Raw genomic sequence first — 26,631 nt, forward strand, 5'->3', positions numbered from 1 at the left:
AGTGAACGGTCTGGAGCCATGGACTTGCAGCTGCAAAACAATGCTACTCATATCCAATGGTGTGGAAAGACTGCAGGAGGATGATGCCGCCGACTGCAGCGTATTAATCATAGGCGAGCAAATCATGTTTGGAGCCAATGACTTCACGTTGCTGATAGGCAGAAGTCATTCAGAAAACAACGCGCTTGGGGAGTTCGAGGCCTGTTCATGCAGAAACGAAGGACACCGGTCGAGGATGATGATGCATTAGATGTGACCACGTCGACAGCACCAAGCGAGCGGTGAGAGGATGTGATGAATCCTGCGGGCGTGGTGATACTCGGATGCGATTGTGCGATGCTGGGGTTGTTAGTGTGTAAACAACACGAACCTTGGACGTTGCTTCGGTAACAAGCGCAGGTTCAGTGAAGAAACGGCGCTAGAACTCACGCCTACAATAGTAATCCGGCTTCTAGCTGACGGGGTTGTTACTCTAGGCTAAGAATGAGCCCGGTAGAGCGCTAGCAGATCACAACGGCCGTTCTACTCCCTATTATTTGTACTCTAGGCATCCGGAAGCCTCCTAGTCACTACTCTAGGCACCTGGCGAATTTGCAACTCTTGCCGCGTGGCTCCCAAACAAGCCACTTCTTCAGGATCCATGGGCCGATGTTTCCAACGGCACTGAAAGGTTCGCGCCGATGCAGGATGAGATCATTATTTTTAATGCCCTGGCAGCAGCAGTGTACGAAGTACAGGTGCACGGCTTCATAGAGCTCAACGCAGTGTGTATCTGGGCCTTCGTCAGATACAGTCGTAGATTGTGCTACTCTGTACTGTCACAATGATCCCCCGGTCCGAGAGAAAAGGAGGGAGCCCACCGTTCCACCAAATGCATGCTGGGTTGTGTCTGGTGTGGTAGCACAAATCAAACACCTTGTATCCACCAACTCGAATGAACGCCTCGCATCCAATGAAACCAGGGCGACTCCCACAGCTACCACACCAGATGTTCAATCCCACCCAGTCCCAAGTCAGAAAGTGATCAGAAAGTGATTTGAAACCTATGACGGATGCGTTCCCCATAATAATAGAACAACAACGGACTAGGTGCGATAAGAACCGCAACGAAGCCGAAGCAGCTGATCCCGAGGCCATATCCCAGCTTCTGAAATAACAAGGGGGCTATTAAAGGGGTCACCCCTCCCAACAGACTCCTAAACACCGATCCGCCGGCGATCGCAGATGCAGCGTATTTCGAGAATGAATCAATGTAGTAGTTTTGAACTGCGTTGAACACAACCACTTGGCCAATACCATAGAAGTAGGCGGCGATGACACTGGCAATCCAGTGAACGCGAAACTCCACCAGCCATGCAAAGGCAAATATGCTGACAGGGATCAATACACTGCCGATATTGGCGAGCGGCAGGCGAAATTCCGGCAACGCCTGGCCATCATTCCTTTTTGTCAGTGTGTTGAACACAGTGTCTATTCGAGGGACCAGAAACCAGACGGACGTCAGGAAGCCAAGGCCAGGCCCCAGATACAAAAGTCCAATTTGCTCCGAGTTGAAGTTGTACGGCGGCTGTGAGAAGATACTCTGCATGTTGGTGTATATGCTATATGTCGTGCCAAAAATGAGAGCTTGGTACAGGCTCATGACCAACACGATTGGTTGAACGAATATCACAAACGGTCTTTTCAGGCTGCTGCGAAGTTTCAACCACAACGGCCGCTCGTCCTCGCCGTCGAAATGAAATTTGATGTCTCGATCATTGTCATTCTGCAGGCTGACTTTTCGCCGGCTGAGGAGCACCGGCACATATGTCTCTCGAAGGAACAAATATCCTACAGCGGTATTCAATCCACAAACAATGGTGAGGATCTGGGTATTGTTAGTCTGGTTTCGTTTGTATTCGACGACAGCTTACCCAGTATATCCATCTCCAGCCAAGTCGACTGACAATGAGGCCTCCAAAGAGAGGCCCTATGGTTGGTCCTGGAACAATCTTAGTCAACTCGCCGCAGTTTTACCTCGTTCTATCATGGACATTTACCGAGCAGTGGTCCTAGCAGGTACCATCCGAATACACCTGCTCTTTCTGACGGGTCGTACATGTCTGAGAGTGTCCCGCCTCCATTGGCGAGGCCGACGCCTGTCCTTGGTGAGTATCTGATTGATCTTGGAATCTGGTCTTGGAGACACTCACTCCCAAAAAAGCCAGAAATAGTGCGTAGACTAATAAGTGTGGCGATATTAGGGCTAAAGGCAGAAGCGAGTTGAAGCAGCGTAAATATCGAAAATCCCCAGAGGTACAGCCTGCGCCGCCCAAATGTCTCCGAGAAGGGCGCCAACATCAAGGGACCAAATCCCAGCATGATGACGAAGCCAGTTGTTGTGGCGATCACACTTTGCTCGTCGGTGTTCAGATCTTCAGCAATCTGGGAGATGCCAGGAGTAAACATCGAGCTTGCCAACGGACTCAAGATGGCCATCAGAGCAATGATTCCCACGTTGACGAGTTTCCTGCGCTTCGTCCAGGCTTTCGGATTTTCTTCATCGTCGTCGTCGAACTGTACTCGTCGCGTTTCTTGACTGAATCGACTGCCCCCGTCGCCATCCGCATCAGAGTGCAGTAAGGGCCTTTCCTCATCTCTCTGACTAGCCATCATGTCAAGATGGCATACCAGGGAAAGAATCCATGAGCAGAGAGGAAGCAAATGAAGTGCTGTAGAAGGGTTGTGACGCCCATGACGCTGGTGACGCTTAGATTTTGAGACAATATTCCGTACTCACGTGGCGACAATAAGTCCCTGGAAGACTCCCTGATTTAGGCAGTTATTGTAGGCAGTGATAAGTAGTCATGGCGACTCCCAGGCACAACGAGGGGCACTGCGACGGGAGCTGCTTCCGCCCATAAGTCTGGCCTTGGTGGCTCCCGCATGCCATGCACTATTCGCCCTTCGTATCTAAGTCGGCGCAGTCTTCTCCACTGAACCAAAACCCTGTGCTTCTTGACTTCCCCAATTGAAACTTCGCTTATCGAGCGAGGAGGCCCACGGGCTAGTGAGACTTACTTGGCTCACTGACTACAGTACAAGTACAGAACCAGCAACATGTCAAGCCGGGCCCTTCTCGCATCCTCCTGGCGTTTAGGGTCTATATGGTGCAGCCTCTGCCAATTCCTTACCATCTATCTTGTCTCCTCCCATTATCGACACCTGTTTGACACCACTTGTCAAAAAGGACCTTGCTATCAATCTTCACCACGATGCTTGTTGTCCATGGCCCGTCAATAAGTACAGATGGGGCGTCGACGGAGACCAGATCAACTACCACCAAAGCCACGGACACGTGCAGGATGTCTGACCTGCAGAGCACGTAAAGTCAAATGTGATGAGACTCGACCTCAGTGTCGGCGTTGTCAAATCGCTAGTCGGCGGTGCGACTTTGGCATCGAGATCAAGTGGGAGGAGGACTTCGTCTCGCGAGGGCTGGCTTTTGGAAGAGAAGGCATATGGTCCAAAACAGGCACTCTGCCTCGCACACCTCCGGATCCCGCAGAATGGTCTACGATTCCGGAGATCGAATCTCATCACTTCCTCAACTATTTTACCAAAACGTTCGAGGAGCCGTTGAGACTGGAATCTCAGACATCGCCTCTAAAATTGCAATCGTCAGCCTACGAGGATGCCGAGTTACACCGCCTCGCTTCACGCCTGAATGAGAGTCTCGAGGACGATATGAACCTTTCATCTTCTCGTTTTCAGAAGAATGCCCTCATTACTTCTCGCTCCGTTCCTCTCATACCACACATGGTGGACGGCGATCATTCTATGCTTCTCGATTATTACATCCAGAAACTCTGCCCGCTCACCACTCCCAGCAAACTATCCCAGTCGCCTTTTGCTTCCCTGATCCTTCCTTTTACTCTGATGAACTCCAGCACTGGAATTCTGTCAATTCTTGCGTTGTCGGCATGCCACAGAGCGAAAAGCGAGCCGGCCTGGAAAGTTCCGGCAATGAAGTTGAAGTCGCAGGTCTTGCGCGTTCTCCAGGATCGCTTCAGCATCGAGGGCGCTGATAAAGTCGCCTCAAGCTCGGACACCCTGGTGACAATGGTCATCCTCTGCCTTTACGAGATCATACAAGATTGCGACTCGAGCTGGGTCATCCACCTCAAGGGTGCTCACGACATGGTTCGATTCCGGAAGGAACTGCAGAAAGTTCCTGGCGCTGACGTCGAGGTGAACGACTTGACTGCATTTGCCGAGAGATTTTTCGCGTTCCACGATGTCATAGGGCGCACGGCGTGCGGACAGGTGCCATTATTTGGGCGAGATTACTGGAACTTTGGCGAGACTATCGTTGATGTCTGGATGGGATGTTCTCCCGAACTGGTGGCTCTTCTTTGCACCATTACTGAGCTTAGCAGAGCTGCCTATGCCGATCCTTCCATTTCCATCACCGACTCTTTCGTGAACGCCTGTGCCGTCACGAGATTCAAACTGGAAAGCCTTGAACAGATCGTGGAGAATGATCAGGATGAATTTCTGGTCATCTCCGCGGAAATAAAGCGACTCGCTGCTCTCCTGTTTTTGAACTGCGCTCTATACAATACCCTCCCTACAACACCGCTAGTTGTCAAACTCGTCGAACAAATCATGCGTCTGGTTTCCGATTTCGTAGACCGAGGTTTTGTGACGGGGCTGACGTGGCCTGTCTTTGTCGCAGCGGTCGAGCTGAATCCCTACAACGACGAGCTTTGGCTCGACGAGGCAACAGGAACGCCAATACACGGCAGACGACTGGTGTTAAAGGTTTTACAGGCCATGGAGACATCGACCGTTTCGAATATTGACCGGATGCGGACTATAATCAGTCAAGTATGGCAAGCACGAGATTTGGAAGAAGACGCTTTTCCGGAGGCGCCAAACAACCACTGGTCAAGAAACGATTGGGAAAGGTATGTGGCCCCGATCAGTGAAAATATCAATCTAGTTTAAGAAAGGGTATGAGGACCATTTCTACATGGATCGAATGAGCCAATTAAGCATGAACAGCGAAAGTTCTCAATTGTCTATTTAACATGGTCATATGTTCTCTCGAAGAAGGCGATCTGCTCCTTCGCCCATTCTGCAAACTGTTGCGGCTCGACGACAACCTCTGAGTAATCCTTCTTGTTCTCGTGCTTCTGGTGAAGCTGTTTTGCTTTTTCAAGGCATCTGGCGGCCAAGACTTCAAGTCGGTATGTGGTCCATTGATAATACATTTCCGGCTTGTATGAGACGTCACGGGTGTGAGAAATCTTGGAGTCATCATACAGCAAGGGATCGGCTGGCCACCAGGAGCAAACCATGGTTATACGCTCTTCGGCACCAATGGCACGAACTGCCTTGTGCTTGACCACGTTTCCGTGCAAAAGAACTCCATATCCCTGTTGAAGATTTGTTAGGAATTGTACTCTCGCTTACGATCATGTAACATGGGACCTACCACGTCGGGTTTTGCAGCCTTAATAATGGATCCGTCGCCACAGAGGCATGCTGTCTCGCCTCCCTTTCCTTGAGGAAGTGACAGAGACACGACTAGTGACCACGGGTACATGTCGTTATGCCACTCAATGACGTCCGTATCTTTATCCTGGATGATGTCCTCCTCTTGGACATCCTCACCAGGGGCCTTTGGCTCCAATGGTTCGGGTGTCAACTTCTTGAGACCTTCAAGGCCATCAGGTCCAAGTTGGACATTTGTATGCCCAATTTCTTGTTGGATGTTTATTTTGACTGGAAGTCCAACAACCTGTGACACGGCCTTGATCGTCTCCGGGTGTGTCCACGCTTCATATACGAATGGTGCGTACTGGGGAGCAGCACCTCGTATCTGCACCGAGCCTGGCCTGGTGTACGTCATGCAGTTTTTGATGGTACGTTCGCTCAAAAGCTCCCGCCGCATCTCGACAATGGCCTCGGGAGAGAAAAGTGGAAATGGATCTGTGGCAGCCACCTTACCAACAGCCTGTTTGGTTTCGTATTTGAGGTCCTCTAAAGTGTAAGTCTTGTCGGGCATCTGGAAGCGCAGGTGCTTCTTGGGGTCGAACCGAACTCGCTCTTGTTGTCCTCCATCAGCCTTTAGCGACAGACGAGGAGCCCCTTGCTCCTGAACTGGATATTGGAAGTGATCAGAGGTGGAAGTTTGAGATGCCATGTTTAAAGTCTCTAGCAGCGTACAAAGATCAAACAGGGGAAAGATGGACGAACTGTTATTGAGTTGCTAAGCTGGAGATACAGGAAAGGCACCGTTTCTTATCTTTATCTTCTCATGAAATAAAGGCTTGGACAAAGCGATTTCGTGTTGCCTATCATGTGGCTGCCAGATGGTGTGGAAGGTCCTGACGAGCTTCCACGCATAACTCTGCAGCCACTCGTTCAGCGTTCTGGATCCAATATTCTTTTTGTCTCCATCGGCTGGACTTTGTCCTGAGTGTACTGTACTGTTCTCGGCAGCAGGAGTCCAAGATTTGGAACTATGCACACTGGCAGATCGTCCAAACCAAAGCGGCTGCATGCTCCACGACAGAGGTGACACAGTGACGGTGATGAGCCACTCTAGCGCCTCTCCGGGGATTCAGGAGAAGTCTCCATCTAGATGGCCCCAATACAGCCACGGAGTGCCGGGGATGCCCGCTCAAATACCGCACCATGAAGCTCGGTTGGACCTGTCGCGCTATGCAGAACGACCTAGGATGAGAATTTTGAACATTTGATGCAAAAGGTTGCTTGATCATTGGCCAGACGCAGTAATAGGTCTACTGTATGCCGTCCAAATTTTAGCTCCAGATGAAAGTGGAGCTGCTCGGCTGGACCATACTCCCCCTTTGTTGATTACTAGATCCTTCTAACGTTCGAATACAGACAAGCTATGTGCTGTGATAGATGGAGCACCTCTACTGCATCGGGACTGAGGCGATGTCAAAGCATTTACCGATGTGGGACGTGTTATCTTGAACTACAACCAGCAGAGGAAGACACCTCCGACGGCAGGGAATATTTTGCACGAACTTATCAAGAATCTCGGCTAACCCAATACTCGTCCATCATGCTATTGGGTCGGTTCATTGAGAATCTGGAATAAGTAGCTGCACAGGATCATCTACCACCGAGCAGATCAGATTTCCAGCAACATGTCTAGCGCACCAGTGGTTATTGTTACGGGAGCCAGTGCGGGAATTGGTGCTGCCATCGTAGATAAGTTGTTGTTGGAGAAGGCGAAGGTGGTTCTCATTGATATCACCGAAGAACCTCTGGAAAGGCGACAGAAGGAGTACGGCCATGAAAGAGTTCAGTACGTTGTTGGTGATGTCTCGACCAACCGAACCAACCACCTTGCCGTAAAGGCAGCTTTGGATGCCTGGGGCAAGGTCGATGCTTTGGCATTGAATGCTGGTGTCATGTCGCCCGTCAAGAGACTCTGCAATGTCGACTCAACGGAATGGACTAGGATATTCAACATCAACGTCGTTTCTCAGGTTTCTATGGTAAGTTTCACGGATGAGACAAATTTGCTGAAAATTATACGCTGACACCTTACTCTGAAAGCTCGCTGAGGTTATTCCTCACCTGCGGAAGACAAAGGGTAGAGTCGTCTTCACCTCGTCTGATGCTGGAGAGAAGCCGAGTTTTGCAGCCTGGGGAGCTTACGGTGCCACTAAAGCTGCGGTGAACTACCTCATCAGGGTTCTGGCTTTAGAAGAGCCCGAGATCACGGCCGTGGGACTCTATCCTGGTGTCGTGAACACGCCACTGGTGCAAGGTATATTCAGAGGAGATTGTAAGTAACTAGGGTTTTGCGCGGTTCTTGGGCTGACTGGTTATCATGAAGACAATTCAGGCATGAGCAAGCAAGAGCTACAGACCTACAAGGATATGGTACATCCCAGACTCGTCGAGGCTCAACAGCCAGGAAATGTTGTTGCTAACCTGGCATTGTCGGCACCTCGTAATCTCAGTGGTTCGATCCTCTTCTGGGACGACGAGGTCTTCAAGCAGTATCGATAGACAAGCCCTGAAAATGGAGCTCAACAAATAATATATATCTGACACGACATATGGAAAAGGTTTATACCCTGTGCTTTTGTTTTGGTCGAAGCAGAAAAATCTTCTCGGGGTCACTCGGTCTTCCCAACAGCACCCTGGCTTCAACTGTCGTCAGATTCATACTGATGCTGAACACACTTGCAGTATCACTTTCGCCCGTTTGAGCTCTGTTGATAGAGCATGGGTAATTGTCTTCGTCGCAAAGTAAAGCCTGAATCGACTCTTTAGTGACATCACCAGATATTTGCGTAGCCAGTTCCCGAATTCTAGCAACGCGACTCAGGCTGTCTTCGACCCACAGCATCTCTGTCCCCGGGTGTTTCTCCAGCATATGATTACTGTGGAAGATTCGTCCCTCCGAATCTGGCTCGAGTTTGAGAATCGTTTGATGCGTTACTTCCACCCCTATGCTGCCTGATGGATCGGCAATTAGCATATTGCAGGCGCTCGCGCATCCAGTGGCGTCGATCGCTTCAAGAGCGGAGCTGATCGAGGTACATCCCAAGACGACACGCCACATGATGTGGATAGGAGTACGTGTGGGATCACTACCAGCACACCGTATCGCATTGACGCAAAGCCCTAGACCTGCTGAGTTGAGGCCTGTCGTTGAAAATCAGTACAACACGTCTTTGGCTGGCGGATTTATATCAACTACCTATCTTGCCAATCATGCCTGCCTCAGTGAGCATCTGGATTGAAGGCTGTCCGACTTGATCGATTTTCAGAAGAACAAGATTCTCCTTCTGTTCTTTCATCCACTGGTCATCACTATTAGCAAGTCCGTCGAGAATTTCGTCCACTGCCTCGACTCACATCCCAGTTTTGTGCCACAAATGACGCCTTGCCAGTCTTCCATGATAGACTCGTACACCCGTCCAGCGCAGCACCAAAGAACAGCTCCGATCTGACATTCAACGCTAGAATTTCATTGTACCCAAGGCCTGCACCTTTTGCGATCCCCTGCATCTCATTCTCAAGATGAGGGTATCGCTCGTGGATATGCGGTGTGAACTTATCAGCTTCATTGCACGCCGCCTGCCAGGTCAAGTTGCACTTTCGCAGGAATAGGTCTGTATAGAATGCGATGGTGCTCTGGATTTGAGGCTTTGCGTTTGTGCCATGTTCAAGACCGATCTGTATGTTGAGGCCATGGTGATTAGACTGAGGTCTGCAATCATAAGTCCGTTTTAAACATATCACTGACCTCAAAAGAGCTCCCACTGCAATAGATTTCCAGCATCGTGAAGAGCGCAAGCAAATTTTGTTACCTTTTGACTGCTGTTTGGAGCACTTACCAAGGAAATCTGTGAGTGCTCGTCGCTTCGAGGCACGTACAAGGGGCTCGCTCTTGTTACGGATCCTACAGCGGGCACACAGGTAGAGTCATCCTCCCCAAACTATTCGTCGTGTTTGCTACCTGGTAAGGGACCTGACGGTTCCAGAAGGGTGTCGCGTGGATGCCTAGCATCCGAAACCTCCCAAGGATGCCTCGATCAACTCCGAAGACGCCTCATGATAAGAGGGTCACCAGCTCGGTTGTACCTTCAAACGGTCCTTTTGCGCTTGAGATGCCGTCAACCGTGTTGGCGGAACCCAATCCATCCTAGCGAGCCGTCCAAAATCGAAGCCTAGTGGATATTAGAGGTTTCTTCCATGGTCGGCGTGAACGTTGGTGGAGTTCGGGTGTACCTTCGAAACTTCTGCTTTCTTGGTCCCTTTGCATGAAAACAGCTCCACAGAGCATCCTCGGCCGCCCACTAAATCATCCACTGCGAAGAAACCCATGATCTGTGCTTGATGCTCCATTTCCACACTCCCGAATGGAATCCAGACAGAAGCCTTCTTGCCACTTTCGACCTTCCATGCCCACTGTCTTTCCGGGGAAGCTCTACGGATACCTGCCCGGGGCCAACCCTTCGAGCGGGCTCAAATCAAAGATCGTCTATTGACAAAGCGCAAGCCGAAAGCCACATACTCGTTAACAGCCTCGAAAGATAGGAGAGGTCGCTTGGACCTGATATCGTTGAACTTCTGGCTTTCTAGCGTTCTCTAGCGCCGTGTGACACGGCTTATCAATCGGAGCGTCTGGGGTATCAAAAAGCTGTTCAGATGTCGCCGAGATAAGACTGACGGTCAACGAGAGCTCATGGGCAGTGCGAGGTGCGATCTATAAAGCTACAGATGACCACTCATCTCTCCTGACCCTACGGACACAGGTCGGACTTGACTCATCATTCTTGCAACAGCCGTTCACGTTCCTCGCCTCGACTCTCTTCAACATGTCCGAAAAACCCGAGAACGTAGAAGCAAAGGCTGCTGCCACCGATGTTTCCAATACGGCGTCTGACCAAGTAAGTATAGAGCAGGTTGTGCCAGAAGGTGTCGACATAGCTCTGGGTTGGTTCGAGGAGATGCGAACTATTCCCGTCGAGGAGCTTGATGCAGAGAGCACCGCTGTTCGGCATCGATGTGACTGGATCTTGATGCCCATAATCTGCATTACATATGCTCTTCAGTTCTTGGACAATGCTGTGCTTGGATATGCGTATGCATACGGCATCCTTGAGGATACTGTACAGGAGTTCCATTCTAATGTCCACGGGCAACAACTAACCGTTGGCCTAGGGCATGACTCCGGGCGACTATAACTGGTTAGCTAGCATCTACTACTTTGGCTATCTATTTGTGAGTCGAGGGTTGGTTTTGTGGATGGAGCCGATGCTGACCTTGTCTTATAGTGGGCGTACCCTTCGACCCTTCTTCTCCAGAAACTCCCGGTGGCGACCTATACAACTGTCTTGATCCTCCTTTGGGGTGTTCTGACCTTCATGTGTTGCGTTGCCAATTCCTTTGCAGGCTTTGCCGTTCTCCGTTTCCTTCTCGGTAAGCAAAACAACGTCGTTGTCACCGCGAGACGCGAGACATATCAGCTAAACTAGTGCCAGGTTGCCTGGAAGTCGGCATCACGCCCACCATGATGGTCATCACCTCCTCATTTTACAAGCGTGAAGAGACGCCCGTGCGAAACAGTTTCTGGCAGTCATCGTTCGGCAGTGGCGTGGTGGTCCTTTCGATCGTGTCGTACGGGCTCGGAAATAGCCACAGCAACATCTCAAATTGGAAACTCGTCTTCTTGGTGAGTGGTAGTGTCTAGGTCCATGTCGGAAGCCTTGTCTGATCATCAACAGTTCGTCGGAGCCATCACGACAGCCTGGGCCGCTGTGTTTTACTATTTCGTCCCCAATACTCCCACCGAGACTCGGTGGCTTACCCGTCGTCAAAAGTTGGTCGTCATTCACCGGATCTCAACCAACAAGATTGGAATCAAGGACAAGAAGATCAAGCCTTACCAGATCAAAGAGGCACTTCGCGACCCCAAGCTGTGGCTTCTTTGCGCCTTCCAAATCACGAACGGTATCTGTAAGTACAGTGGCTTTGCTGCGACTCAGTCGCCCTGGCTAACATCGACGAGGCAACTCCAGCGTCTCTGCGTTTGCTTCGCCCTTGATCGAGGGCTTTGGGTTCAATGCGCTCCAGACAGTCCTTCTCCAGATGCCAACTGGTGCATTTGTCGCTGTGATCGAACCGATTTTGGGCTACATTGCCACCAAGACGGCCAACACCGTCATCTGGATCTCGATTGCCGCAAACATCCCCAACGTCGCGGGGCTCTTCGGCATCCGCTTCATCTCTCGGACCGAAAACCACAAATGGGCGCTTTTGGGCTGCACTTGGCTGCAATTCATCTTCGGCGTGACAAACTTGTTCAGCTGGACACTCGCAGCTTCCAACTTTGCGGGTCACAGTAAAAGATCATTTGTCAATGCAGCGGTATTTGCGTGCTTTGGCGTCGGCAATTTGATCGGACCTCACATCTTCTTCCCTTCGGAGGCACCAGTGTACGAGTCCGCCATTACTGGGCTGCTGGTCTGTTTTGGATTGAGTGTAAGTTTCATGCAGCGGGCAATGTCGAATGACTGCTGACATAGTGATTGTAGATCAGCTTCAATCTTGGCCTGCGCACCTACATGTGGAACGAGAATAGGAAGAGAGATGGAGCGTTTGCGAGTGGTGAGATTCAGAATGTCGATGGAGAGCTGGAAGGTTTCTATGACAAGACTGATATGGAGAACAAAGCGTTCAGATATGTGTTGTAAGAGTAGGAAGAGTAGCGCTGTGCAGTGAATTCGTAGGATTTGTGTTTGATCTTGTGTGGGAGATCGAGGTAGGTACTTGATAGGAAATAGGGACTTTGCCGGGATCAGGCTGTAAGTAACAAGGGGTGGACAATCTCGTATGGTTTTGGGCGAGGTTGAAGCGACGTATCGTAAATCGTGAGCGAGTGCGAGTAAAATATCTGCGTGGCGTGATCAATCAGACGACAATTTCCTGTCCGAGTGTCCTCGTAAATCCATCAGAAATTTTTAGCTGTATTGAATTGTCGAGGACATTTTCAGACGTTTATCAGTCAGCCGAATTGGTCCTTGAGATACAAGGACCAGGCGTTGTTGTGACTCGTCAATGACGGACCGGCCATCAGGCCACGGGCTAAAATGACAGAGAAGAAAACGCATCATCATTCGCTGCGGCTGGACCTTCTTTTCGCTCGAAGCGATGATTGATCGCTGTCCCGGCAAATGTGATGGTTCGTCGACGGAGTGGTGAGGTACCCACCACAAGGGTCCAATCTAGAATCTCTTCGGCCACTCTCCTCCGATTGAATACTCCATACCAAAGGATCTGTGTGGTCGGCGGAACAATTAATCAACTCCTCCAAGATGGATATCCATGAAGAGTAGTGGAAAGGTTTCTGTGAGACTACTGGAATATTTATTTAATGATAAGAAAGAGGTGACGCTTGTACTTTCTCCCGACCTGTTTCTCCTTTCGACTCGCACGCATCGCGGAAACCAAGTGACCCGGCATATAAGAATAAGAAGAAAAGGACGACACTTTGATTTTCCTTCTCCGCTGCGTGTTCTTTCTCGACTCGCTCGTCCAAATCTTTGGAGGGGAAAAAAACCACAATGTCACCTTCCAAAGACTCATCGATCCTGATCGTGGGAGCCGGCACGTGGGGTTGCAGCACGGCCTTGCACCTCTTGCGGCGCGGCTACACGGACGTCACCGTCGTCGACGCCTACGCCGTACCTTCTCCCATCTCGGCCGGCAACGACGTCAACAAGATCGTCGAACAGGGACAATTCTCCGAGGGGGACGAGGAGGCTTGGGTGGCCAAGAAACTCCTGTCCACCGCGACCCAGGGTTGGACTTCGGATCCGGTCTTTTCTCCATACTACCACGACACCGGTTACATTGTGGCGGCGAGCAGCAAAGAGGGTCTCAAACAGCTGTTTGACCGTGAACGACCGGACTTGAACAAAGACTTCACGAGGCTGGAAGACGCCGAGTCTTTTCGAAAGACCATGCCCGAGGGCGTATTGACCGGTGACTTCCCAGAGTGGAAGGGTCTGTACAAGTCCACGGGAGCCGGGTGGGTCCACGCCCGCAAGGCCCTGGTGAGCTGTGCCAAAGAGGCCGAGAGGTTGGGTGCCGAGTTCGTCGTTGCCAAAGTGACGGAATTGCTGATCCAAACCGGCGACGTCAAGGGAGTCAAGACACAAGAAGGAAAAACCTTGACCGCCGACACGACCATTCTATGTGCCGGTGCGAACTGCGATCAACTTTTGGATTTCAAGGGGCAATTGAGACCCACGGCTTGGACCCTGGCTCACATTCAGATGACCCCGGAGGAGGCGCGGCTGTTCAAAAATCTCCCCGTGCTCTTCCACATCGAAAAGGGCTTCTTCATGGAACCGGACGAGGACAGGCATCAACTCAAAATGTGCGACGAACACCCCGGCTATTGCAACTGGTCGTCGCCCACCAAGGCCGACGGGAGTCGCGCGAGTGCACCGTTGGCGATCGACCAAATTCCGGTCGACGCGGAACGCAGGTGCCGTGGGTTTCTGAGGGAGACGATGCCTCAACTCGCGGACCGTCCGTTTTGTTTCGCGCGCCTGTGCTGGTGCGCCGACACGCCCAACCGGTCCTTCCTGATCGATCGACACCCGACCTACAAAAGTCTCGTGGTGGGTTGCGGTGGCTCCGGACACGGATTCATGCACATCCCGACCATCGGGGGCTTCATCGCCGACGTCATGGAGGGAAACCTGGACGGCCGTCTACGAAAGAGCTTCAGGTGGCGGCCAGAGACGGCGGTGAATCGAAACTGGGAAGACACCCAGTCTCGATTCGGTGGGCCAAACACGATCATGGACTTGGCCACCGTGACCGAGTGGACCGACATACCTGTCACGACGGAACAGACCATGGCGAAGTTGTAGTCGAACAGTCACGGGAGAGGAGAGGGAAAATCTCCATGGGCGTATCAACGAAAACAGGTTCATGGTCATGTCCGTTTTGTATAGCATGTCAAAAGCAGGGTGTCTTGGTGAGTTATCAAGGGGGGGCGATTTAACAAAATCAAAGACACCGAACATTGAATTATCGAGGATTGCATCAACTTCTCTCTTGATTATACACTGCCCTTTGGCTGAACGATTACTTTTTGTATTTCCTCGGCTTGTCGCGAATCTGTTGTCAAGGGTGTGATTATATGAATCTCCTCATCTTGTCTTGATATGAAAAATGTCGTGATTACCAAATCACCTTTTGATATCGCTTCTCTTTTCCATCTACTCTCTCTCATCACTCGCCAGCATGTGTTGGAATACATCGTCTTCCATTAGCAGACGCCGTTCAAAACTCATCTGGTGGTATCTGTAGCAGAATTCACAGTCTGGTCCGCAACATCTTTGAAACCATATGGGAAATCCCAGAACGACCATCCCAACCATAATGAGACTGCGGACGGAAATCGCTGCACCGTCAATGTAAAAATTCCGGCTGCTGCCCTTGGAGTAGTCAACCGCGGAATGCATTGTCGTCTTAGATGCTCAGGGGAGCGTTAAGATGAGGGAGGATGAGTTGACTCGAACAATCGTCAAGTCGCTGATTTGTTGTACAACCGAAGGTAGTACGCTTACTGTAGGTTGAGGGGAGATTGTTGATCGTTAGTATGACAAAGGGGGACGGCTGAATCTGTGAGTGAAAGGTATTCCAGAGGTTGAACGCTTTTTACCGTCGAATCGTTGTAGGAATTGTTGAAGGTGTTGTTCATTTCCAGATCTCTGATCCGCCAAATCATCCAGGCTCTTCGTACTGTTGACTAAAAGAAAGGGTGTGTGACTTTGGGCTTTAGAGCTCGAGTCATCTGAGGTATAAAGAACATGTCATGTCCCGGCGTGTTTGTGTTGACTTGATCGATGACCTTTCGCATCGTCAAGAAGAAGTCATTAATAATACATGCAGTGAGCACCGCTGGCACGCATGTGCAAGTGATTTGTAGGGCAGTCGAGACGAAAAGTCTACTCCACTCCTGGAAGACCAGCTTTCGCTCAAGGCCACCCTCGAGCAGCGCTCGTAGATGTTGCGGGGTGTTGGCTTATGCCATACATCCATGTGTCGCTGTTGGATTTGTACACATTATCTGGGCTGGCCTCTTTCGTTGGTCTGTGGCTGCTGTGGACCTTTCGACTCTTTCCTGGCAAGTACAGTTGCCATCCATTCCTCAAAGTCTTCCTCGGCCTCCTTTTCAGACTTCCCCGTGCCATCGACGCCCAAGCCTCCTCTTAGCACGCGTCGTGCATCGGCCATGTTGTTGATGCCAAAGTACCACATTGCCCCTCCAGTTGCTATCATCGACGTGCTTAGAACGTTGATGGTGGCAATGTTCAGTGCTTCCAAAGCTTCCATGGCGCCACTAACTTTTTTCGCCTGGTCTGCTTGATGAGCTGGCGAGTTCGCATAGAAGGCAGGATTTGCGGCTAGACGTTTTCGAGCGAACGCTCTTCGTGTGATTAGGAGAGAGACGGCGAAGAAAGCGATTCCGGCGCCTAGAATCACCTTGCCTCTATCCTGTCGCTCAGCAGGTGCGGGAGTCCTCACTGGGCTCGGAGTTTCGACGGCGGGCTGAGGCTTCGGCGCAGGCTCCTCCAGCAGTCGGTTGTCTAGCGTGGAGGCCTCGGCAGGTGTAGAGCTTGTAGCCGGCTGCCCTGAGGAGAAGAGCGATGTGAACCACGACATCATCTGAGCTGGAATCACTTGACTTGATCGACGTCAAAAGCAAGTCGCTGCGAACAAAAGCCTTAGCTGTGACCAAAGAAAAGGTGATGTTCTTACTCCAACTTGTTTGGCGATTTTGTTACATAAGCCAGCACGTGATCTGATTATCTAACCCTTGAACATCACATCTTCTGTCTACACAACAATCCTTCTTTCCTCGCGATGAGTTCTAGATAAAACATTCAAGAGCAGACTGACAATTAAGTACACGTGTAACTCGAAGTTCTTCACGAGTAAAGCCTCCTCCATTTCTGTTGTGTGCAACTGTGGCCACTGGTCTCGAGACCGAGTCAAACTCAATATGAACATCCAATTGACGCGCTCCCGCAACGCTTCACGCGTGAACAACGACTGAAGCCATGGTGAGCGTACCATTCACTGACCTTAATGAGGCCCCCGCCTTAGGAAATTCGGGTCTCTGAGGGAAATAAAGGGCTATATCTGTGACAGGCGCAATTCCTTTCACAATTCCTCAATCTACCTATGGCTTCACTAGCTCAGTGGTTTAATGACTTCTGACGGCGAAGACCAGCCTGGTATCCACCAGAGACGAGGCACTTTATCTTGGGTATTTATCTATCCAGACGCCAGTGGTGACTCGAATCACTGGTCGGTTCCTAGCATACATGGCCTCTATGCGTGAGTGCACTAGTTAGGAGATAACGTGACGACCATCGGAAAAAATCCCCCGCCTGGGATTTCCCTCGGCCTGGCCGGTAACCACCCAGCGTGTGGTTGCCTGCCAGGCTAGAGTTTTGCTGATTGAAAAAACACCTGCCTTGTTTTTTGGGTTCTCGATGCGATTCGAACGCCTATCAATGCTGCCACAGCCGATGTTTTAGCTATTTTCAGACCGACGTACTATACTAATCAAGCATGTCCCTATCATGTAGTAACAAAGTGGTAAAATGGCTTGCCTCGTGTCGAAGCCAGACTCACAATCTTCAAAGCAACCAACATCCCAATCAGGCAATGACCATTTGGACCAATCAGAAACCTGATGAGTTAAGTTGACACCCATGGGTTTCGCACGTTGTGCTTTGTCACCAATCCCTCGTACGGCGACTGACCATGATCTTGATGAGGAAATTATGGTCGCTGGACATTGTTGAACAGAAGCCATGAGAACATATTACCCTGAGAGGCAACTGGCCTAGAAGCTCATATACGTCGTTGCAGTACCTAGAACTCATCCGTCGCCATGGACTGTGAAGCAAACAACGAAGTTCAGTGACAACAGAAAGCAGAATTCATCGTTCGACAGAGATAACCAGATATTCAGGCACCGAAATGGCATACGATACCACCGTGCTCATCACGGGTTGCAAGTCTGGAATCGGACGAGGCCTGCTTACAGCATATGCTGCCAGGCCGAACACGCTCGCCATTGCTGCAATCAGAGACGGCCCCGACTCTGCTCCTGCTTCCTCATTGACAAGTATGTCAGTCGGACCAGGCAGCAAAGTCATCGTGGCGAAGTACGATGCAAGCTCCCAAACAGCAGCCACGGATCTTGTCAAATATCTTCAGATATCACACAACCTCGACAGCCTCGACGTGGTCATTGCCAATGCAGGCATCTTGAAGCACTTTGGTCCTGCTAGGGAGGCTTCGCCAGTCAACATTCTCGAGCACTTCGAGATCAACACTCTGGCTCCCATTCTGTTGTATCAGGCCACTCAATCTGTGTTGGATGCTTCACGTCATGCCCCGAAGTTTTTCATCATCTCTTCCAACATTGGCAGCAATGGCTTACAAGACAATTACCCTTTGCCGATGATTGCTTACGGCATGTCCAAAGCCGCAGCTAACTACGCCGCTAGTCGTATCCACCGAGAGGAGAATCGTATAACTATTGTGGCCGTTCAGCCAGGCTGGGTCCAGACAGAAATGGGAAATAAGGCCGCTTCATATGCGGGTATGAATCCCGAAGACGTCCCGGTCACTCTCGATGAGAGTGTGAGTGGACTGATGTCGTTGTTCGATAAGGCCAACAAGGAGACATACAGTGGGAAGTTTTGGGACCAAACTGGAACGCAGATGCCATGGTGAGACACTCCATGTCTAGTCGAGAGATCGAGAGTGAGGCCGACAGCGATAGCGGAACCGAGAACGCAGTGAGCAAATGATGGAGCTCTCCAAAATCGAGCGTGGTGTATGTAGCGAAGTTAGACATCATCACCCACAACAGCTTGTTCTCCCTATCACTGTAAAGCATCGCATCCAGATGTCTTCGGTGAAGTACGGAGTACTGTACCTTCATATATACGTCAAAATTATGCCTGGGTCAAGTGAACAATATGTTCAGAGCCGTTCCGTGCTTGAGGTAGCAGAGTCATTCGCTCATCCAGCCTTTGATGTTTCCGGGCCGTACCTGATGGCTACAAGTTCCCCTGACCGCTGATCAGCGTGAACAAATTCGGGTTCAGGGCCAATCATGTCCGTAGTTGCCCGAAAGGCGTTCTCCAGATTTGCGGTCGGCCATGTAAGGCTGGTTGTGTCTTTTAGGCCACCACCAGGATATGCGATACTCGCGAATGTCTCCAGATTCGCAAGCGAAGGGTCAGATTCGTTCATGCTCCACAGCATGGTCTATTGCTGAATCGGAGATGTCCTCGCCAGCCACCAATGATTCAGCATCGAACTCGAAATACGAACACTTATATACTGGGTACCGCCTAAGTCGCGTGTCACAACTTGACGGCGTCGATGATCGTCCTGGTATTTTCCTGTTCCATACCATTCACAACGAGCAGAGTGCAAGACTAAACTTGCTTGTCAGAACGACCTCTGCTGACAGCAGCAGTCCAGGTCTACAATTTGTCTCTTTCGACTGGCTGGGCACTAGCAAGCAGCGGTGTCATTCAGCCAAGGGAAGCTTCCTATGACTACAAAGCATGTCGACTGGCGAGAGGTCGGCGATTTCTAGTTGGGGATGCAATTTGGTAGGCCCACTACTATCAACGATGCTTGGCTCAAAATTCTGGGAAGCGTACGAGTATGACATACTGTTAATACCCACATTCAATGACGGCCTCTGTCTCCTGTACTAGTAAGACCGAGTCGGCCAACCAGGAAGAACAACCATAACCAGAGCCTCAAATTGTGAGGCGGATATGTCGACGAATCGGTTCACCAGTGTTTCGTTCTCATGCAGCAAATGCTTGTATCAGGGCTGATGACTAAATTCCATGGTCTTGGAGCCCCCTTTGCTCCAACAAAATTCTTCTAGAAAGTGGGAAATCCCGCTGCAACCATGGGTGTTTAGTCAGGAGGAGAACTGAGCCGCTTTGCCGAGATGATGGACAAAAGCATACGAATCTGTGCACCTTAGGCAGCTCGCCGTCCAATGAGTTAAGCTAAACTCCGCCTGAGGGCGGGAGACCAGCAGCAACGATTGATGTCGTCGAAGCGCCTTAGCCACTCAATTACGCGTACCGAGCGTATTCGCACACAAAAGAACACCAAGTCGACATGGGGACCCGGCTCATGCTCACCTTATCCTCCGACCCTCACAATCCAGATCAAGTTAGCATGCGCGGTGTTAAAGCACCACAGTACACGCGACGACCGGGTTCATCTGTCCACTAAACACAGCCCCCCTCGCCAAGTCGGACGCTATCCCGTTGACCGGGCCCGAAGTTCAATGCGTTCCCTTACTATTTTGTAGGCGTGGTGTGCCCTACAGGCCCTGGAAAAGTCAGGATACGGAGTACAATAATTGCATATGAGGTCAAGGTCTTCCCTATTCTTGACTCCACGGTGAGGTTCCTCAGAAGCGGATGGCTTGCGAAGTCAGAACTCCTGATTCAGCAAACGTAACGAGCCCCCCCTCCACGCTCGCCAATTCGCATCCGACAATTTTGATCTTCAATCTTCGCAAGCAATGGTTTACAAAGGTCCTAGCCGAGGGTGTTATACATGTCGCAAGCGGCGGGTGAAGGTCAGTGGTCTAGCCTGTCGCGAATCTTAATTCAACAGCAATGCTGATTCAAGCAGTGCGACGAGCAACGGCCGGAATGCGGAAATTGCAAGAAGCGCAAGTACGTAACTGATGCTTCGTTGTACACGGGGCTTCATCGTGTTATTCACATGTCGTTTTGCGGTGAGGTACAGTCTTCTGACAAGTTGCAGACAACATTGTCCAGGCTACCGTGACCTGTTCGATACACTGCACAAAGATGAGACGCCAACAGTGGCGCAGAATAAGAAGCCACCGAAAAAGATCCCCAAGACCGAAGTAGTTGACTCACCCATATCTATCAAGGACGACGTCGACTTGCGTCAAATGATCAAGGCCCCGTCGGTGCCGCCTACACCCACGGGGAATGCGCTGATCCTGATTGAGCCGTCTCGAGATGCTCAAGCAGAGTGTCTGGCATACTTCTTTTCGAATTATGTCAATATTCCACGAGATCCAAGCACAAACATCTTCATCGAACATATTCTTCCGCTGTACTTGAACGCGCCTGCCAACTCGGCCCTGGCACAATCCGTCAATGCTGTTGCGATCAACATCACGCAAATGTGGATGTCCAGATATACCGACTCATACTTAGCCCGGCAAACCTATGCCAATGCTGTCGGTCTGTTAAAAACTGCTTTGGCGGACCCGGTGGAATCCAAAAGTGACGATACTCTCGCCGCAGTATTCCTGCTCGACTTCTACGACTCCCTTAACAAACGATTTGTTGGCTTTATTGACAATGGCACACACCAGCAAGGAGCTGTCGCGCTTCTGCGGCATAGAGGCAAGGAAAATTTCAAAACGCCGACTTCTCAACGCCTATTCACAGCGCTAAGAAGCCGACATATCAGCTACTCGATGCAAGCTGGCCAAAGGATCGCATTGAACGAAGAGCTTTTGGCTGAGGAGACCGCCGTTCTTCCCTCAGCCAAGCTTGACTTGATCAACGCCGAACTTGCGGATCTGCATGTGCTGGCTTCTGAAGGTGCCAAAGCCATGAACCTGACATCAATCGAATTCTACAAGACAATCATCAGGAAAGCCTTGGCGATCGACAAGAAGCTTGGGGCATGGCGACAGTCTCTCCCCAAGTCCTGGCAGCCCGTGGCCGTACCGTCCTCGGAACTTCATCCTTCGATCCGAGCAGCTGGGGTCTACGGCGATACAGTTGATGTATACTCATCCCTGACCGTCTCACATGTGAACAATGCCTCTCGCAGTTCCCAAGTGGGCGCGCTCCGACTCATGGCGCTTTGCAAACGAGAACTCGAAGCACTCGGTGTTGATGTTGATCCCAGATTAGGCTCACACCTCACGACCCGTGCTCAGGAGGTCATAGACCGCTTCTGCGCCTCCGTACCGTACCACCTCGGCAATCGAACGACCCTGCGGTTTCCACACGAGCACAGCGAGTATCCCCATGTACCCGAGGAGCTTCGCAAATTGGCCAACTATGTCGATCCTTTTGGCAACCCAGTCGAGATGACTCAAGAAGATCACATCCGCGCCGCCGCCGCAATAGGTGGGTGGTTTGTCATGACACCCCTTACCGGGTTCCTGAAGTCGCCTATCTTGAGAGGGCCTCCTGCTAAACCGGGGCCGCTCGTGAGCAGTATACGTCCTGGACAACTAGACTGGATCAGAGGGCAGATGCAACGACTGCAGAATATTTATGGACTACCCACGGCGGCGGCGTATTATACAGGACCATCTACAGATGTGCGGCTATCTTCACCCGACGATGTCTATCCCAAGGTACTGAATAGGCAACTCTGGCAAGTGTGAGAGCAACATGCAAAGAATCATCACTATACGATCCTAGGTCGTGAATTATCTGGGCTTCGTAGGACACCTCGGGATTGTTTACGAAGTTTTGCTACAGTGAACCTATCAAGATACTGGAACTTCAGATTTCGATTTGATTCATCTGGTCGAGAACTCCATGATTCCAATGAGAATGGTACGTCCAGGGGCCGTGGCTTGACTCACAACAACGAGCAAGATGAAATGGCTCTAACGGCAATTGTCTGAAGACGAGGCTTCCAACCGTCAGCAGAGCAAAAAAGTGATGTCTAATGTCCCCGAGATATTCCAATGTCCGAGTTATCGACGAGAGAAAGGCTTCCATGCGTAGTTTGTGCCCGAACATACACGTCAGGGGCCAAGAGCAATTGGGAATTCCAAATGAAACGAAAGTCATGTCTTATGACCATGTTCACCCTTGCTGAAAGAAAGAAATGCGCCGACGCACGTCATATCAGCAAACAAAAACTGGTCTTCCAAAACCATGGAGGAGGGCCTTATGTTTTATGAAGCTTAAGAGAAAGAAGTACCGAGTCTTGACTTTGACGCACAAGTCCGAGTACATCAGCGCTTCCGTTCCGATCGATCGTGGTGGCATCAATACTCGACCACTTTGCCACCTTTTACCTACCTAGCTGCTTTGATCGTCCGAGGATATAGCTGGTGACTGACTGTACAGGGTGTAGTCACTTTTACAAATAAGATTCTGACCTGCATATATGTGTAAATGTTATGGAGCTCGTAGGCTATTACTACAACAAGCAATGGTTGATTATCGAAAGTCGTGCTTGAAAGTCCTTATGGTCTTAGCGGTGATTGTACCAGTAGAGATCGGCAGTTCAGACTAACAAGGCAAATCGAAAGACTATCCAAATGCTTAGGACAGAAATGAACGAGACGAATACGCTCCAACTGGATACGACTAAAGGGGTTCTGTTCAAGGGTTGGGGATCCAAAGGCCGACAAAAAAACTCGACAGGGAGGGCCAACAGGGAAGGGAAGAGATTAGGTCAGACTCGCCTAACTCTAGTTGTTCATTAGACGGAGTAGTACGAAGTACGAGTAGAGATATCGAGGGTGGAGCATGACTCTTTCGTCCCTGGCATGCCTGATATCGACCTCGATGAGAAATACCACGGGTGGGTGTTCTACTATTCGTGCCACTGGGATCAGTATGTCGTGTCTGCCCCCGTCTGATTGCATGTCTATGAGGGAGTTTACTCCGTACGATACTCGGTATAGGACATGAACACTGGTGGTCTTTTGAGGGATTGAGGGAAAGAAAAAACCGTTGTTGATGATGCGAAGGAGTACTGTAGCACTGCTGTGGAGTATGTGAATAGGTATGATACGGCCGAATGTTCTGCCTGCACTTGCAAGTGGTTTTCGATCCCGAAGAAAGAGGGGAGGGCCTGAGATTTTGATCATCTTGCCTTGTCGAATCAGAGCGGGCACCCACGAGTGCGATACGAAAGTACTACTTCATACCCTTGTTATACTCTGTACGATCATTAGTGAGATTTCTAGTCTCCTGACACTATGAAATATCGACTCGGTTCGATTCTGATCAGATTAGGAAATCGTTATCGAAGGGAATGAACAAAAACCCCAGATGAAGATGAATCGCTTACTGTCCTGTCCCGTGTGGGGGGGAGGGGGGGCTTGCAGAACTTTTTCGATCAAGGAAGAAAAGAGAATCAGAGTGAGTGTAGGTAAGTCGGCCAGTTTTGTAATGATACAATATTCCAGCACATCGACCAATATTCTATACGAGTCAAGACTGTCTCAGACGTGTTGTACCTACTCAGCACTCTGTACTCGGGAAACGTGTCCACGAATGCTGTGGAGCTTTACTTTTGTACAGTACGAGTATCGAGTAAAAATGTAAGTAACTCCGTACCAAGTCCTCGTATGTACCGCTTGACGACAAGTTGTGGCGTCTGTCAAAAGTCGTTGTTGGTTCATGAAAACCGTTCAATTTTGCTCAAAGGGGTAAGTCACGCTCCTGAAGAAGCAACTATGGTGGGGGGCCAGAGGAACGGCTATGGAGTGGGCTTTTCACTAGTGCGGCTCGGTTGGGAGAACTTTGACAGAAACGGAGAGTTGGGTACGATTTACGCTGTACGGAGGATTCTGTACTGTACCTAATATTGTAAGGGAGGGACGTTTGGGGGAAGCTCCCTTGTTATTGTAAATTGCAGGACCATGGAATTTGTATTGCATCATCCGCAATATCTGTGAATGAGGTTCATCAACAGAATGAAGAAAATACATTTACTAGTACTCCGAATGTAAAGGGTGTACGGATTAGTGTCGTTGAGAAGTTAGGCACTTTAATCATAGAATCAAAAAGATGTACTGATTGAAACTCCTTAAAGTCTTTACAGACTTCACTACAGGCTTCATTGGCACTCATCAAGGACCTACTGCTATAACAAATGCTCTCCGTAGATATTGTACCTAGGGAGTACGGAGTGCCTGGAAGCTCTTGCTAAATCGCATATTTCGGGCTACTACGGTCTACGGAAGGTTTGCCGGGCGTCGTCATACTGTACCTGCACAAGCCTATTGGCGGCTTCTCTATTACTCCGTACTCCGTACTCCATGCTCGCTTGTCGTGTCGACCATCTACAAAAACTTGTGTTTGTTTCGCCATTTCGACGAACCCTTTCTGAGGTAAACATACAACATACAATGATCTCACGGTAACAATACGAGGCGCAATATGGCGCCGCCTGATTCATCATCATCATCATCATCATCATCACCACCCACCAGTCCGACCAACACCACGACCCCGACACCAACCCCTACTCCTTCTCCTATCCCACCTCCCGTCCCGGTCGAGACCCATCCCAACCGTGCAAAACCACAAGCGAACCGGCTCCCCTCGGATCCCACACGTCTCGCGCCCGAAGATGCATTCAGAACATTCTCTCCACCACGTCTGCGACCTGTCCCAGAGATCGCTGGCTCGGCAGCTGCGTCTGCGGCGGCGGCGGCCCTTCGACCTGCAGTCGCATCGCTGCGAGCACCCCCGGCCATCCCTCCGGTCGCAGCCAGGCTAGCGGAAGAGAAACGACGCGCGGCGAGCAGGAGACGTAGGCAACCGCATGTGTGGAAGAAACTGCTCTGGATCAAACAGCATGGGTTCCCGGACAATTACACAGACACGGAAACATTCTTGGATCATCTGCAGAGAAACCCGAGGTTGCAGCCGTACGATTTTTGGCCTCTGGTAGCAGACTCGGCCGTCATTGTGCAGCATGTATGTTCGGTCGCCATCTTCGTCTGTGCCTACGCAGGGATTTATCAGGGTCGTCTGTCCCCGGTTTCGGTGGTGACTTGCGGTACCGTCGCGACAATGGCTTGTTGGATCGTGTGGGACTATTGGATGGGTCAGGAAGAGGCAGAAGAGATGGCAGCAGCAAAAAAGGCCAACCGATTGTCTGTCGACGTCGACGACGGTTCGAGCACAAGTTCTACGGGTTCGTCGAAACTAATGATGAATGGCAATGGTCATGCCAATGGACACGCGAACGGCAGCATCGGCGGTCGTGGGCTCAGCCTGAAATTATCAACCACGAATTTGGCAGTCAATGACAATGAGTCAAGATTCTCTGGGAAGCATGGCCAGTCTCTATCAAAGTCATCCTTCCAGTCAATTTCACCCATTGACGCACTGGGTGATTCACAGATGGAACCGTTTCCAGATCTTCGGCCCACCACATCTCGACCGCAGGAACCCAAATCTCCTAGCATCGTATACTCGCCGACGACCCTACCCGCCTCCATTTCACCTCGCAACCAAGCACGCCTAAAGACTCTCAAGTCGGCCGGATTGATTTACTTTGCCCTCATCGGCTTGTCCCCGATCCTCAAATCTCTGACGAGATCGACTTCTTCTGATTCTATCTGGGCCCTTGCCACGTGGCTTCTCATGGTCAATATTTTCGGATTCGACTACAGCAGCTTGTACGTCCCTACAAAACCACACTCAGCCGCGACCTCACCAGACATTCCCAAATCCACCCCGGGCGAGACAACGAGACCACCTCCCAAAGCATCATTTCGTGCTCCTGCGTTTCCATCGTCCTTGTCGACGAATGCCGCTTTGATGGCGAGTACGGTATTGGCATCCCGACTACTTACCACGACGGCCGTGTTCAGTCTCACCCTCTTTTCGATTCAGGTGTTTGGATTGTTTCCAGTATTTCGACGCCATCTTCGCCACAAGTCCTTCAACTACCATCTACTTCTTACCTTTGCTCTCGTCACTATGTCGACCTGTGGTTTAGGATTGATTCTGTCCAAGTCCTACACCCACACATATGGTGATTGTGGCTTCTGTCTGGGCTGGATCTGGCATGTCATCAAGCGGTGCACCATTGGATTCGCCATTGGAGGGTTTGGAACGGCATTCGTCATGGGAGGTTGTTCATGGTGGTTGATCGGACTACAGCGGTATAAAAATGTAGTCATTGGGCCATGGGATCCAGCCAAACCCGTGCTTACTGGTGGCGGTATGTATGGGCGTAGTAGAACAGGTACCGAATAATGTGTATGATGTCTTGTCTGCTGATCTTACTCGA

At 50.6% G+C, this 26,631-nt stretch overlaps 10 protein-coding genes across 13 annotated transcripts; 6 read left to right on the forward strand and 4 right to left on the reverse strand.

Annotated features, from left to right (window-relative positions):
- Positions 1–803: 803 nt before the first annotated feature.
- On the reverse strand, positions 804–2,743 carry PV06_03394 (uncharacterized protein). Its single transcript, XM_016404176.1, has 4 exons — positions 2,193–2,743; positions 2,040–2,138; positions 1,914–1,981; positions 804–1,867 (listed from the first exon to the last, which is right to left on the reverse strand). The coding sequence occupies exons 1-4, from the start codon at positions 2,653–2,655 to the stop codon at positions 1,025–1,027; spliced, it is 1,473 nt and encodes a 490-aa protein (XP_016265181.1). The 5' UTR covers positions 2,656–2,743; the 3' UTR covers positions 804–1,024.
- A 358-nt stretch (positions 2,744–3,101) lies between these two features.
- On the forward strand, positions 3,102–5,139 carry PV06_03395 (uncharacterized protein). The gene has a single exon (XM_016404177.1). It carries the CDS (start codon positions 3,289–3,291, stop codon positions 4,987–4,989), a length of 1,701 nt encoding a protein of 566 aa, XP_016265182.1. The 5' UTR covers positions 3,102–3,288; the 3' UTR covers positions 4,990–5,139.
- On the reverse strand, positions 5,064–6,190 carry PV06_03396 (uncharacterized protein; the record flags this gene model as incomplete). The annotated part of the gene is made up of 2 exons (XM_016404178.1): positions 5,064–5,420; positions 5,480–6,190. 2 exons carry the CDS (start codon positions 6,188–6,190, stop codon positions 5,064–5,066), a joined length of 1,068 nt encoding a protein of 355 aa, XP_016265183.1.
- A 790-nt stretch (positions 6,191–6,980) lies between these two features.
- PV06_03397 (uncharacterized protein) lies at positions 6,981–8,040 on the forward strand (the record flags this gene model as incomplete). The annotated part of the gene is made up of 3 exons (XM_016404179.1): positions 6,981–7,520; positions 7,582–7,813; positions 7,865–8,040. Exons 1-3 carry the CDS (start codon positions 7,167–7,169, stop codon positions 8,038–8,040), a joined length of 762 nt encoding a protein of 253 aa, XP_016265184.1. The 5' UTR covers positions 6,981–7,166.
- Positions 8,041–8,080: 40 nt separating this feature from the next.
- PV06_03398 lies at positions 8,081–12,495 on the reverse strand. Of its 3 annotated transcripts, XM_016404180.1 has the most exons (6): positions 10,809–12,495; positions 9,772–10,757; positions 9,287–9,710; positions 8,896–9,216; positions 8,738–8,840; positions 8,081–8,682 (listed from the first exon to the last, which is right to left on the reverse strand). In XM_016404180.1, the coding sequence occupies exons 3-6, from the start codon at positions 9,320–9,322 to the stop codon at positions 8,102–8,104; spliced, it is 1,041 nt and encodes a 346-aa protein (XP_016265185.1). In that variant the 5' UTR covers positions 9,323–9,710; positions 9,772–10,757; positions 10,809–12,495; the 3' UTR covers positions 8,081–8,101. The 3 variants fall into 3 exon arrangements, with proteins under 3 accessions (XP_016265185.1, XP_016265187.1, XP_016265186.1); XM_016404182.1 differs by having other exon boundaries at positions 8,896–9,710; positions 9,772–10,724; XM_016404181.1 differs by having other exon boundaries at positions 8,896–9,710.
- On the forward strand, positions 10,362–12,239 carry PV06_03399 (uncharacterized protein; the record flags this gene model as incomplete). The annotated part of the gene is made up of 7 exons (XM_016404183.1): positions 10,362–10,655; positions 10,708–10,767; positions 10,821–10,965; positions 11,028–11,218; positions 11,271–11,502; positions 11,555–12,027; positions 12,081–12,239. The coding sequence occupies 7 exons, from the start codon at positions 10,362–10,364 to the stop codon at positions 12,237–12,239; spliced, it is 1,554 nt and encodes a 517-aa protein (XP_016265188.1).
- Positions 12,496–12,824: 329 nt separating the features above from the next.
- Positions 12,825–14,703, forward strand: PV06_03400 (uncharacterized protein). The gene has a single exon (XM_016404184.1). The coding sequence runs from the start codon at positions 13,110–13,112 to the stop codon at positions 14,427–14,429; it is 1,320 nt and encodes a 439-aa protein (XP_016265189.1). The 5' UTR covers positions 12,825–13,109; the 3' UTR covers positions 14,430–14,703.
- On the reverse strand, positions 14,592–16,290 carry PV06_03401 (uncharacterized protein). The gene has a single exon (XM_016404185.1). The coding sequence runs from the start codon at positions 16,231–16,233 to the stop codon at positions 15,631–15,633; it is 603 nt and encodes a 200-aa protein (XP_016265190.1). The 5' UTR covers positions 16,234–16,290; the 3' UTR covers positions 14,592–15,630.
- Positions 16,291–19,906: 3,616 nt separating this feature from the next.
- On the forward strand, positions 19,907–23,039 carry PV06_03402. Of its 2 annotated transcripts, XM_016404186.1 has the most exons (3): positions 19,907–20,212; positions 20,269–20,312; positions 20,404–23,039. In XM_016404186.1, the coding sequence occupies exons 1-3, from the start codon at positions 20,156–20,158 to the stop codon at positions 22,019–22,021; spliced, it is 1,719 nt and encodes a 572-aa protein (XP_016265191.1). In that variant the 5' UTR covers positions 19,907–20,155; the 3' UTR covers positions 22,022–23,039. The 2 variants fall into 2 exon arrangements, with proteins under 2 accessions (XP_016265191.1, XP_016265192.1); XM_016404187.1 differs by having other exon boundaries at positions 20,269–23,039.
- A 1,665-nt stretch (positions 23,040–24,704) lies between these two features.
- Positions 24,705–26,597, forward strand: PV06_03403 (uncharacterized protein; the record flags this gene model as incomplete). The annotated part of the gene is made up of 1 exon (XM_016404188.1): positions 24,705–26,597. The coding sequence occupies exon 1, from the start codon at positions 24,765–24,767 to the stop codon at positions 26,595–26,597; it is 1,833 nt and encodes a 610-aa protein (XP_016265193.1). The 5' UTR covers positions 24,705–24,764.
- Positions 26,598–26,631: the final 34 nt, after the last annotated feature.

The sequence above is a fragment of the Exophiala oligosperma genome (genome assembly GCF_000835515.1).
Source record: "Exophiala oligosperma strain CBS 72588 unplaced genomic scaffold supercont1.3, whole genome shotgun sequence".
NCBI lineage: Eukaryota > Fungi > Ascomycota > Eurotiomycetes > Chaetothyriales > Herpotrichiellaceae > Exophiala > Exophiala oligosperma.

Excerpts from the sequence above, each read along its gene's own strand:
- PV06_03402 (XM_016404186.1), top strand. The coding sequence starts at position 20,156 with ATGGTTTACAAAGGTCCTAGCCGAGGGTGTTATACATGTCGCAAGCGG. Across the intron at positions 20,213-20,268 it reads GTCGCAAGCGGCGGGTGAAG|TGCGACGAGCAACGGCCGGA; the intron begins GTCAGTGGTCTA and ends TGATTCAAGCAG. Across the intron at positions 20,313-20,403 it reads GGAAATTGCAAGAAGCGCAA|ACAACATTGTCCAGGCTACC; the intron begins GTACGTAACTGA and ends GACAAGTTGCAG.
- PV06_03394 (XM_016404176.1), bottom strand. The coding sequence starts at position 2,655 with ATGATGGCTAGTCAGAGAGATGAGGAAAGGCCCTTACTGCACTCTGAT. Across the intron at positions 1,982-2,039 it reads CCTGCTAGGACCACTGCTCG|GACCAACCATAGGGCCTCTC; the intron begins GTAAATGTCCAT and ends AGATTGTTCCAG. Across the intron at positions 1,868-1,913 it reads GCTGGAGATGGATATACTGG|ATCCTCACCATTGTTTGTGG; the intron begins GTAAGCTGTCGT and ends AACAATACCCAG.
- PV06_03398 (XM_016404180.1), bottom strand. The coding sequence starts at position 9,322 with ATGCTGGAAATCTATTGCAGTGGGAGCTCTTTTGAG. Across the intron at positions 9,217-9,286 it reads GCAGTGGGAGCTCTTTTGAG|ATCGGTCTTGAACATGGCAC; the intron begins GTCAGTGATATG and ends CTCAACATACAG. Across the intron at positions 8,841-8,895 it reads TTGTGGCACAAAACTGGGAT|TGGATGAAAGAACAGAAGGA; the intron begins GTGAGTCGAGGC and ends AGTGATGACCAG.
- PV06_03400 (XM_016404184.1), top strand. The coding sequence starts at position 13,110 with ATGTCACCTTCCAAAGACTCATCGATCCTGATCGTGGGAGCCGGCACG.
- PV06_03401 (XM_016404185.1), bottom strand. The coding sequence starts at position 16,233 with ATGATGTCGTGGTTCACATCGCTCTTCTCCTCAGGGCAGCCGGCTACA.
- PV06_03395 (XM_016404177.1), top strand. The coding sequence starts at position 3,289 with ATGGGGCGTCGACGGAGACCAGATCAACTACCACCAAAGCCACGGACA.